The sequence below is a fragment of the Ornithodoros turicata genome, chromosome 10, assembly GCF_037126465.1.
Source record: "Ornithodoros turicata isolate Travis chromosome 10, ASM3712646v1, whole genome shotgun sequence".
NCBI lineage: Eukaryota > Metazoa > Arthropoda > Arachnida > Ixodida > Argasidae > Ornithodoros > Ornithodoros turicata.
The window spans coordinates 13,825,937-13,838,197 of record NC_088210.1 but is presented as its reverse complement, the minus strand read 5'-3'; the positions used below and the strand labels follow the sequence as shown (position 1 = coordinate 13,838,197).

At 48.1% G+C, this 12,261-nt stretch overlaps 1 protein-coding gene across 1 annotated transcript; it reads left to right on the top strand.

The window, feature by feature from the left end:
* Positions 1-5,309: 5,309 nt before the first annotated feature.
* Positions 5,310-11,057, top strand: LOC135370459 (uncharacterized). Its single transcript, XM_064604204.1, has one exon. The coding sequence runs from the start codon at positions 5,559-5,561 to the stop codon at positions 10,926-10,928; it is 5,370 nt and encodes a 1,789-aa protein (XP_064460274.1). The 5' UTR covers positions 5,310-5,558; the 3' UTR covers positions 10,929-11,057.
* The last annotated feature ends 1,204 nt before the right edge of the window (positions 11,058-12,261 follow it).

Genomic DNA, 12,261 nt, shown 5'->3' with positions numbered 1-12,261 from the left:
AGTTACGAAAACGTACCGACGCTATTAACCGTTATCAGTACAAAATAAAGACAAAGCAAAGAAACTAGGAGAAAAAAGCAAATGACGAAGTTCATCGACTACTTAGCGGACACGGCCACTTAGCAATTACTTCACTACTTTTAGAGAAGTCTGACAACAAGAATAACGGAACAAGAACGAGATAAGGAACGGAATACTTTTCCATAAAATGGGCGTTAGTGTCAAGAGCACCGAACGCATTCCTAGGCTAGACAGTAAAATGTCCCACCAAAAACACAACCTATGATTAAATTTTTTCTTGAGTTTTGAGTTCGCCTGCAGCCGTAGTGGTTAGGATGATCACCTTCCCGGCCTTCAAATTCCGGCACCGGCTGTGCTGTTTCAAGTCTCCCCCGGGGATTCCGGATAGTACCTTCCTGGCCAATGTCGGCAGTGTTTCCTTTGAAGTCGGCCCAGGACGCACACTAACCCCCTTGTCCCCTACTCCTTCCTGTTGTCCTCTCTTCATATGTCCACTTCTGTAAGCCGCTCGTGGCCTTTGTTGCCTTTGTGCCATTAAACACATAATCAATCAATCAACCAATCGTAGCTAACAGTAGCTTCGCGGCGCTGTCACGGAATTATAAAAAAGCGCTGCGAATAGCACGGACAGTTTGCCTCTGAAATGAAGAGATGGCAAAGCTTCGAGAAACCGCGCCACGAAAGTCTGCCCACTCACCAGTCAGCCATAAGGGGCTTGAAGACGATTTTCGCAGCCTTCTCGCACTATTAAAGGAGTACAGAGGGCCATCAAAAAAAGAAAAAAATCAGATTAAGACATCAGATGCAAGTGTGTGTCATTATACCGAATAGCGCGAAAGGTTTTGATGAGTGCAATTTGTTTCCCAGAAAAAAAACTCGCATAAACATAGCTCCGCGCCTTCACCCTTAACTCGCCACTCCAGCTATAACGAGGATGAGGAGGTATGATGGCACGTTACCGATGACGGCATAAGGAGACTCGTTCTGGTTTGCCGGTCAGTGGGGGTTCAGCGCCTTGCCCCTTTGCCGCCGTAAACCTGTTTTGCCAGTTTTCCCGGAGAATTGGGGATAGAAGGAGCGGCCGAAGCATTACCGAGCAAGGAGAAAGGCTTTATCAGAAGCCCGAACAGCCGAGTAGCAGACGACAGCGGAGTAGTAGACAACATTTCTCTAGGCCAATCAGAGAGCGTTCTCCTTATAGCATCAGCGCGAGGTTCCAGGCAGATCACAGGCTGGTACTGCTTATCACCACCGTTGCGCACAGTCGCTTTTTGCGGCGTATTTTAAATTCAATTTCTGCGATAATTATGACTCTGTGGTGTAAATTACTTCGCGTGGTGCATCTTACTGGCCTACTTAACAGTTTGATAGGAAGAAAACTGGGTGTTAAAAATGACTTCTGTGCTACTTTAAGACGTCAAATGTAAATTTTATTTCATTTATTTTAACCTTAAGGGCCCTCAACTGGGCGTTACATAAGGTGGGGGTTACATAGCAGTATATCACAGCAAAAATAACCGACAATCAATGAGAAGGGTGACAGTAAGAGACACCAACAATTAAACAATTATTACGGTTCGGGAAGTACATTTTTCTGATGTTGAAAGAGGTACTGCACTGTTAAACAAAAAGGTTTAAGTCACGGATACACGTTATATCACATGGAAGACTGTTCCAGAAGGTATCATGTATTCGTGAGGTGGGTGTAAGTACATACAGGTACGCACAGGTGGAGCGAGCACTTTGCAAGAGTGAGTATGACGAGAGGTTTGGCGGGCCGGTGCGGCACAATATACCTTGGATGTCGGAAAGGACGTGAATACAGCAGCCTGTGAAAAAAAGTGAGGCTGGCAATGCTTCTCCTGTCGTGAAGGTGTGCTAGGTTAAGGGTACCGTTTCATATGGGATACACTGCAATAAGGGGAGTATTCTTGTGTGGTGAAACTCGCGGGTTTATTCTGTACGCGTTCCAGCTTGTCGATTAGGTATCTCTGTCGAGGTAAATGCACGCAGTTTTGTTAACAAATTAGAGCTTGTGGAAAGTACAGCAGTTGAACTCGACCCCGATATTATAACGGTGACAGGGACATGGCTCATAACTGACACAGTCTACCCTCGTTAATATGACATCCTCACTTTGTGACCGTTTGTCTAGGGAAGCGTTTTTGCCGATAGAAGTACCCTGTATAACTCCCTCGTTATTATTACACTCTTTAATGTGACATCCTCACTCTGTGACCGTTTTTCTAGGGAACTGTTTCTTTCCCATAGAAGCACCATGCATTTCTCCTTCGTTATTATGACACTCCTTAAGACGACGTCCTCACTTTGTGACCGTTTTTTTCTAATGACCCGTTTCTTCCCCATAGGAGCACCATGTGTTTCTCCCTCGTCATTATGACACTCGTTAATATGACATCCTCACTTTGTGACCGTTTTTCTAATGACCCGTTTCTTCCCCATAGAAGCACCATGTATTTCTCCTCGTTATTATCACACTCGTTAATATGACATCCTCACTTTGTGACCGTTTTTCTAAGGAACCGTTTCTTCCCCATGGAAGCACCATGTATTTCTCCCTCTTTATTATTGCACTCGTTAATATGACATCCTCACTTTGTGACAGTTTTTCTATGGAACCGTTTCTTCCCCATAAAAGCACAATGTACCTCTCGCTCGTTATTATGACAACTCGTTAATCCGACTATGGCCGAACTTCTGAGGGTGGATCGAGTATAGAACACGTGTATTTTGCCCCCGTTATTATGACCACCAACTACTGAGCTCACGGACTATGAACAGAGCTTTGAACGGGGGAGAACACGTGCGTTATGCCGCTAGTCTTGCCTTGTCCCCCTTCTGTTCCACAAGTGCCCCGGGTGACGCATGTATGAACGATATGTCTGGCGAAGCACACCCAGGTTTTCAGGTGAATTCATTGTGTGAGTCATTGCGCTTTCACAGTCCTTGCATAGTTCGTGTGCACTTTTGACCGATTTCTATGGGAAATAGATTGTAAATAAACCACTGAGTCCTCTCCTCAGAATATGTAGTAGGTCCGCACGCGGTGTGTGTGTGAAGGAGAGGGAGGGGGAAGAGGAACAATGTTTTCCGAGCGTTTCCCGTTAGTATGACAATTCGCTTTATGACCAAAATCGGTGGGAAAGGAGTTGGTCATATTAACGACTTTAGACTCTATTGCGACTCCGAGATCATACTTTTGGAAACGCCGTAATGCTTGGGGAGGAGAAGTAGCAGTTCTATTGCGACTCCGAGATCATACTTTTGGAAACGCCGTAATGCTTGGGGAGGAGAAGTAGCAGTCCAAGTATGACTTAAGTTGTAGCTACTCGCAATGCGGACATCGACGAACCACTGACATTGACACGAATATTTCACTCGTGCACTTTAAAAAGCAGAGCTTCACTGCGAGTAGTAGTGAATGGCCGTTGGTTCTCAATGTCGCATCAGTTTTTCACCAAGTAAGTGCGTGCCACGCCGTTTTAATACTCCAACTCTTCTTGTCAGCACCAAATTTATTTTGCATATCATTACATACAAGATTACGGACTAACTGCTGCGATTTTTACAAAACATTCCTGCTGGTGCTTTTGAATTGGAAAAAGGTCCTCGAACTGCAGCATCGAAGACTGTCAAATCATTAGACAACATCTCTGTTGAACACTTCAAAATTCGGCGTGATTTTCAGCTTGAGGTAGCAGACCGATGGACGTGGCGGTGGCAAGCTTCCTCAAGGAATTGGGTTGAAGAAGTAAACCTCTGAATTGCCTGTGAACCGTGACTTGGGTGACAGATGACAGCCTCGAAACCAGACAGGCTTCGTGAATTATACAAAGTATTTGCGTACCCAGCAAGAATGATCCTGGACCCATTCTGGAAGATAGCGCAGGCTTTGATGTCTCGTCGATATCATATCGCTATCGCCGCTGACTTGGCGAAGCGGCGACGCTGCAGGCTTAGGACCGTCGGCACGTTTGAGCTTACGGGTCAGGTCGACAGAACCTTCGTTGTGGAACCCCTGGCCACGAATGTCACGCTCGAAGGACTGCTTCCTATTGGGATTGAGGATTTCGTTCCCCCAGAATTGGTCCTCGTGGTTGTCGCCGGTGTAGACACGCTGCTTGTAGTCGTAGCCTTCTGCGTTTGGGTCGGGAAGAACCTGTAGATCCAGAACCTGAGGATCCAGTGAAGGCCCAGGTGGCTGCTGCTGCGTGGCCATAACTCTCACTGGCTCTGGGCTACGTGGCATTGGACTTCGGGCTAGGAGGTTCGTGCCAAATGGAAATATTGGAACAGGAATATTGGAATAGTGGAACAGGCGTCACGTTTGCGAACGCAGCGGTATTGTGAACTATTGCAGCGGCGGAAGTTCGCGCGTGAGCATGCACGGGATGTTCCTCGACAGGCTCGGAGCTCTGGTGACAGTCTACAAAAAGTGGCTACATACCTCACTTGCCTATCCACACGCAGGTGAATAGTTTCAGCTCGACATATGCATTTTGTGTTTCATGTTAATGAAGCTCGGGAGAAAACTTCAGTGGAAAGTTTCGTCCGGCGACCGCAGCGCCAACTGTCCTCCTAGTGTAGAGCGCCCTTACTAGGCGGTCGTGTCCGGCGTGTTCCCTGCCGTACCGCCGTACCGGGGACGTCATGTTGTTTTGTGGAAATCCTTGCGCCGAAATTTTTCAGAGCCGCAGTATAGGTGATTCATGCCTGTGTACGGAAAAACCTATGGTTACGCGACCACAAATGGCACTGCAGAATACGGTTCGGAGTGCCCCCCAGCGTCGTGAAACAGGCCCAAACTGCTCCAGGGGACGCTGAGGCGGCGATGGTTTTAGCCGGTTTAGACCAGGTTATGTGTGTTTAGGTTAGGTTTGTTTAGTGCCCCAGCACATGCTAGCACTACACTGTACTGCCGTGTCGGCATGAAGCTGCGAGTTTTTAGAAGACGTTCGCATAGCTTGCTGTGTATGTTATTTTCGTATTCAACTTTCTTTTTTTTATGTCGTAAATATTGCTTATTTCGGTCTATACGCCACAAATATTTGAAAGGATATTCGTACAAGTGCTATTTTCTGATTCGTGTTGTTACTTAACAAAAACGTATCAGTCACAGTCTTGTTGTACGATACACTTGTATCACTAGCTGTTATCCGAAACTTGTTTTACGCACGAACTACTACTGTACTAGAGATCATGAAGTACAGCAATCGCCTATGGCAGGCGTCGGGAACCTGCGGCACGGCTGCACTGCAGTTGCGGCCTAGCGCATGCCAAGTGCGTGACAGAAAACTCGGTCCTTAGCTGACTGGTAGAGGGCTGACACGGCAGACAAAAGAGCAGCATACGTAGCCACCATTTGTTGACTACCCGTCGCCAGAGCAACCCGGGCACGCTCACACGTGAACTTGCATCGCGCTCGTTCTCAATCGTGACGGCAGTTCGCTCCGTTTGAATCTGGTGACCAATCTTTTTTTCAAGATAGCGCTGTCTTTAAAAAAGGTGCTACAAATATGGATGATGAACCGAAAGGTATGACTCCACCCCTGTTCTCCCCATTTATGCAAGTTCAGTATCCCAGGCAACTGGTGGGAGCTGCTCTACAACAGACAGATGCTGCAATCCAACAGTATCCCAGCCAGAAAACGCAAAGTCAACAAACAGAGCGCACAAGAGGAGGGCAGTCCGTTGAAACCTCAACATCGCCAAAGATGTGTGTGGCTCGCTCTCAATATCAGACCGCGGAATTTGAGAGCACCTACCACCACCCAGAATGGATACAGCATCGCTCTTCGCAACTGCTGGGTACGCAGAGGTCTTCTATCATCGACAAGGAATGCATTGTTTCCAGGCCAACATGTACAACCGAAGTCAGAATTAACGAGCAACTATGTCCAGCAGGCTTTGAGATCGAAACGCAGAATTACCATACGTCGGCCCCATTCTACAACGAACAGGGATTTAGCCTATTCACACCTGACGGATATTGTGCTCCGCCATACGAAGTAGAAACTAGAATAGACAATGATCTTGGTCAACCAGTCGCACAAAAGGACTCCTCGGCAGCTCTGTACGATGTGTCTGCAAGCACTCAGTTCTTCCATGGCCGTCGAAGTGTGCAACGACAAAATGTCTTCCCAAGCTATGTTGCTGGAACGCACACACCTACAGGACCTAGCGCAGCGCCTCTGTCTGTGAGAGACACTCTTCCAATAACCACCGGGACACTCGGGAGGACGTTTACGACCGACGTGACCACGGGTCTACTTCCCCTAGCTGAAATTCTTACTCAAGCATCGGTTCAGTTTGAAGAGGAACGTGAGAAAGAAATGCTCGATCGAGACTTGCTTCAAATACGCGACACTATCTTGGAGGCTGGCGATCGAGGAGCATCAAGGTCAGTGGATAGCAGCAGGAAGCAGTTTGTGCCACAGTACCAGCTTTACCAGAAGCAGCTTCAACGGCAAAGCAGCAGTTCCAGCTTATTAGGAGATGTAGTTAACATGCAAGCAATCGCTCCAGATAAACCGGAAGGAAATGTCGACACGGTATCTGATTGTTTCAAGGCGATGCATCACGACGTGTACGATAATATGCTTCCACACTTAACACCTGATGGAGGTGATGTACAGTCTTGTGTCACCCAACGACCTGCATCCGTTCTTGACTTAGGTGCTGGAACGGAAGTAGCTGCCCAGCGACCTGGGCTTGCTGACTTAACTTCAACCTGCACAGCTCTGGGTCCCATTACAGGAATGTGGGAAGACGCTATTCAAAAGAATCGTGAAAACATCCGATATATGTTACGGTCGGTGCCCGTTGGAAACGGTGATGCCGTTACCGCGTACGTCGTTGACGTCATCGCAGAGGAAGCGGAGTTGGATGACGATAAAAAAAAGAAGAAAAAGAAAAAGAAAAAGAAGAAAAAGAAAAAGAAGAAGAAGAAGAAGAAAAAGAAGAAGAAGAAGAAGAAAAAGAAGAAGAAGAAAAAGAAGAAGAAGAAGAAAAAGAAGACGAAGAAGGGAAAGAAGAAGAAAAAGAAGGGAAAGAAGAAAAAGGGAAAGAAAAAGAAAGGAAAGAAGAAGAAAAAGGGAAAGAAAAAGAAAGGAAAGAAGAAGAAAAAGGGGAAGAAGAAAAAGAAAGGGAAGAAAAAGAAGCCGAAAAAACCTGAAGAAGCAGGAGCGGGAGAGGGCAGTTCCACAACGACCACACCGGCCTCCACAAGTACGCCGAGTACAACAACGACTAGCACGGCAAAGACAGCAGAAAAAGTGGGAGACGTGAAGTCCGATACACAGACTGTTTCAACAAAGCCAGAATTAAAGTCGCTGACGTGGACGCCTTTACTGTCCAGGAGTTCTCCAACCCCGATGTTGCCTGCAATCTGGACTCGAACATCCATCGCGACGTTGCCATCCACTGGTTCGCCAGTAAGTCGTACGACTCAAACAACAAAGTCTGGAGATCCGGGGCAGCGAAGGTCTTTAAGCGCCGTGAGCGACAGCGGTAGCGGTACTCAGAACTATCGCTTTGTAACGCACGTAATGCTGGGCAGCGGGATTCAAACCTCGGAAGACTGGTCCTCCTCGAGCTCTATATCAGGGAGTGAAAGCAGGAGACATTCTGCGGCAGAAATGAGATCCTTTGCCGCCAAAAGACCACCCTCGCAGTGCAACAACTGCAGTGCCATCATCCCGCTTCCGGAGGCTGAAGACCAGCCATTTGCCAGGAGGTTCTCCTCGCCTCAACAACGGCGATCGCAGCCAGCACGTTCCTCCGGATGGAGAAGCCGTGGGCGCTCTTCTCCGCAAGTGTCACCATCACTACCGTTCGAAGACGACTGGTCATCATCGGAAGGGTCGCCAGAACTACGGCGCCGGCGGTCTCGCTCCCCGTCCCGGAGGCGTCGGAGGCCTACGTCCAGGTCATCCAGGCGACATTCCAGGTCACGTTCTTCGACACGACGCCGCAGGAGATCACGATCTGAGTCTTCATCTTCGGACGGCTATTCCCGCCGACGTAGATCCAGAAGCAGGGGCACACGTCCTCCCATACCGTACGATATTGTTCAACCTCTAGCGCCTCCAGTCGATAACTTACAAGGATACTACATGGAACCTGAAATTGCCGGAAGACCAGACGGACCAATGTATGCCAGTCCATCACCAGGACGCTGGAGACGGGCAGGATCTTACCCATTTCAGAAAGCACGTTCCGATGAGAGAAGCCATAACAAACTACCACGCTGCGTAGGTCGCCACGGCGGTTTTCCCATGTCTCAAGTACCCGTCATCGTCGAATCAGGCGTTGGAGTCATACCACAGAAGTCACTTCAGGACGTAGCTGCTCAGACGGTACCATTACAGACTGCAACCTCAGTGCAATGTGCCCTACAGAATTCTTTGCCCCAAGTAGCGCAACCACAAGTTATGCAGCCTCAACTACCCCAAATGCCACTGGCAACTACGGCCACTGCTCCACTCCCTGTCGTACAGCCACCGCCAATGTCGCTTGGACAGCCCCCAATGCCGGCGGTACCTATAAATTCGCAATCACCACCCATAACATCGTATCCTTTTTCAGGACCGCAGTACGGTAGCCCTGCTTGGAATCAAGAGTTGTATCCAAATACCACTCCAAGTGAAACATTCTCCACGGATGAGACTTCGGTTATCGTGACCGTAGATACTCAGCCGTTATCTTCAAGTTATATGTCTTCTGGTCCTACACCTATGGACTTCCCTGATAATCAGAGCAATGAGGCCTGGTGGTCCCCCGATGGGTACATAAAGGGGATGGGCAAACAAGCAAACGTCATAATAACCTTGATTTTCCTTGTTGCCGTAGTGGCATGTGTTTTAGCCATCCTCAGTCACTTCGGAGCGGGGCGGGGACACGTACACGACTCGATCGAAGACAACGATGATGAGTCACGCGTCATGCACGGTCCATGGTTCAGCCAAACTGGAGGAGGAATTCATATGGAGCCTTACCGACTCTGTCGAACGTTGGAATGCCAAAGAGAGGGCTTGTACCTCAGGAGACTAGTGGGCAGCGCAGGGGCCTGTCGGAACTTCTACGATTATGTGTGCGCGCGCATCTGGAAGAAGCCTGGCAACGGAGGACCGTCCTCTGCTGACCTTATGGTGAAGAGCGCGGAGTCGTCCATTATTAGCTACATCAAGACCGGCAACGTGAAAGACAGGATAATAGATGGAGCCAGAAACTTATGGAAGGAATGTATGGATGTTGAAACCATCAGAAAACTCGGCAAGAAGCCATTTACTGAAGTTCTCAACAAGGTTGGGTTGGACGGATGGCCATATGGGCTTGCTGCCAATGTCACAGGGAAGAGCATCTGGACTGTGTCTGGAACGGTGATGCGTTTGCTAAGTCTTAGCACTTTTCTAACTCTCTTCGTGGAGCCCACGAACATCAACAGCACAGCTTTGGTAACTATCCGGAAAAGTACGGTGGAATCATTTACCTCTTTCAACAACAATGACACGGTTGAGGAGTTGTTTCAAAGAATCAAAAAGAGACTAAACTTTCTGGATCCAGACGACAAAATGAACGAAGTCGCCAGTGACATCTTGGAATTTTCGCGAACTATTTCCAACCTGAGTGACACTGAAAGGGACAGGGTGCCTATCGACAATCAAACAGAGTTTCGAACTTTCTTATCGTCCGCTTTATCGGGCATTTTAGATCTCAGTAATGACACCGTAATCAACATCCAGCGTGCAGGAGATGTGCAGGAGTTATACCAAACGATACAGTCAACGCCACCTAGAACAGTTCTCAATTACTTGGGCTACGCCGTCGTGGACAATCTCTGGCTGTTCTCTCCGCAAGGACATTTATCATCGGAACAAATACGAGCCAGAGAGCACGACTGCATTCGCATAGTGGAGCGGGCACTGCCGACACAAGTCCACTACCTAGGCTACCTCTCCACTAAGCGTCACCTGGATTTTGCCTTTTTCACTGATTTAGCTCACGACATAAAGCACAAGGTTATTCGCGACTTGGTAAACCTACCCTGGATGGATGCCATCACAAAAACCCACGTCGTAAAGCAAATGTCAAGCGTGCGGATCAAAACCTTCTTTCCAAAATGGATGATATACAACCACACGCGTCCAGAAGCATCTCAACGGAGCTATAACCCTCTGGAAGCGCTTGTCTCTTATCAGACAATAATGCAGCACAACTTCGAAGAATCCATCAAAGCTAGAGCCATCAGAGAGGACGTCTTCTGGTTGGGATCGGTGTTGGACCAGGAGTGCAGACATGATGAACAACGCAATATTATTTTCTTGCCACTGTCTATGGCTAATACTACAAAGGGAGCTACGCGATTTTTCCTCTATTTCCACATACCGCACGTGGGAGTAAAGCTTGCAAGGTGCCTTCTCGAGACTGTCGACGCTAAACAACACGGGAATGTTTGGCGGCAGCGTGTTGTTCGGAAAGTGGAGAATGTTCGCAACTGCCTCGAGAAGAATCCCCTTTCTGCCGCAGTCCCAGCCCAGGAACTCGGTAAAAGACCGTCCATTACTGCCAGTGACATTTTCGAACACGCCGCCGTCATGCAGGCCCACCAGCTTTTCACAAACAGGATTCGAACGCTTAACAGGAACTTTCAGGACTGTCGATTCGATAATGCCAAAGACTTGTCCGCTGACCAGCTGTTTTACATCTACTACGTCAGCGGAAAGTGTCAGACATATATAGACCGAATGTCCCGGCATGAAATGTACCGAAGTTCGAAGCTGGTGAACCTAGTTCTGTCGCAGGACAGCTTGTTCCACAAGACGTTCAACTGCCGCCAGAATACGACCATGAATCCAATGAAGAAATGCCATATCTGGAGACTGTAACACGGGCTCGAAAAGTGTGAATAATAATAACGCATTGAAATTGAATAACGCAATTGAAATAACACATTGCACGGGCTTTAACGTAATTGCCCGGTTGAATGAAAATAAATATTATAATTATTGATTTAATTACAGAACCTGTAGGTATTACTAAGGGGAGTAGGTGGACGTTTTCAATACTTCCCTTACAATGATATTGTTCCCTTTCATCAATATATGCGAATATATGTTTATTAAACTTATATATACCCCCCCCTTTCATCAAAGTTCACGGAATTTCTAAAATTCCCCGAAAACCCCCATGAACTTCCAAGAACCCTGTATGCCAGAACTTTAGCCACACGTGGTTGAAATCTCCTCCGGACGTTTCTTCCGCGTTCCTCCTTGCTCTCTTGTTCCTCCGTTCGGTTCTTGGCAGCACACCCATGTTCCCGGATGCAGTAAACTATAGGCCTGTGAAGCGACCGCGACTCTCCGCCTAGCCATAGGCACCATAAACAGGTTTTTCCCAACCGATCGGCCGTTACCGTATGGGGGTGCCAGCTTCCTAGGATCAACGGAATCACTGCCGTAGAAAGAGCAGCGACGACGTTTGCCGTTCCCGCAAGCTTGCGCTGCCCTACATGCTCCGTGCATACGCTGCATCTACCGCACATAAGCGCGTTTGGGTGCGCGTTTGGGTGCGCGTTGTATCCACACCACCTAGATAGAGAAAACCTGCTTACTTGTCGACATGACGTAACAACTAAGAGTCAGCCAATCGGGATCGTGTTTTCAACGGCCGTGGCCAATCACGAACGTGCTTCCAGCGAACGTAGCCATAGAGACGAACAACCGTCGATTGAACGTCCCCGCGTAATAAAATGAAACTTTAAAATAAAGCGCACAACGGTCCCAAATTCTTTCTCAAGGTTGATGCTCTGGAATGCGTGTTGCACTTTTTGCCTACAGATGCGAGTCTACAGATTCCGCGTTAGCTGCAATCATTTTCGAGTTCTTGAATTCGCAGAGCGACGAATCGCTGTAGCAGACGAATTCCGACTTTATATGTCACGGGGCGAAGGAGGGAGAGGAGGCAATAAGCAGGTCCTCTGTCTCTAGGTGGCGCTGGTTGTACGGGCCCTCCGTCATCGCTCGATACACCAGTGGCTGTCGAAAGACGTCGCGACATGCAGTTAGCGGTGATACGTTCTCTTTTGAGTGTCAGACGCCACCGGTTATGAACTATAGACGGCGTCATGGCCGATTATAAGAGAAGAATTACAGTGAGAGAACCCAGACGCAATTTTGTTTGAAAAAACGAAAATTTTGAAGACTGGTGAAGACTACGGGA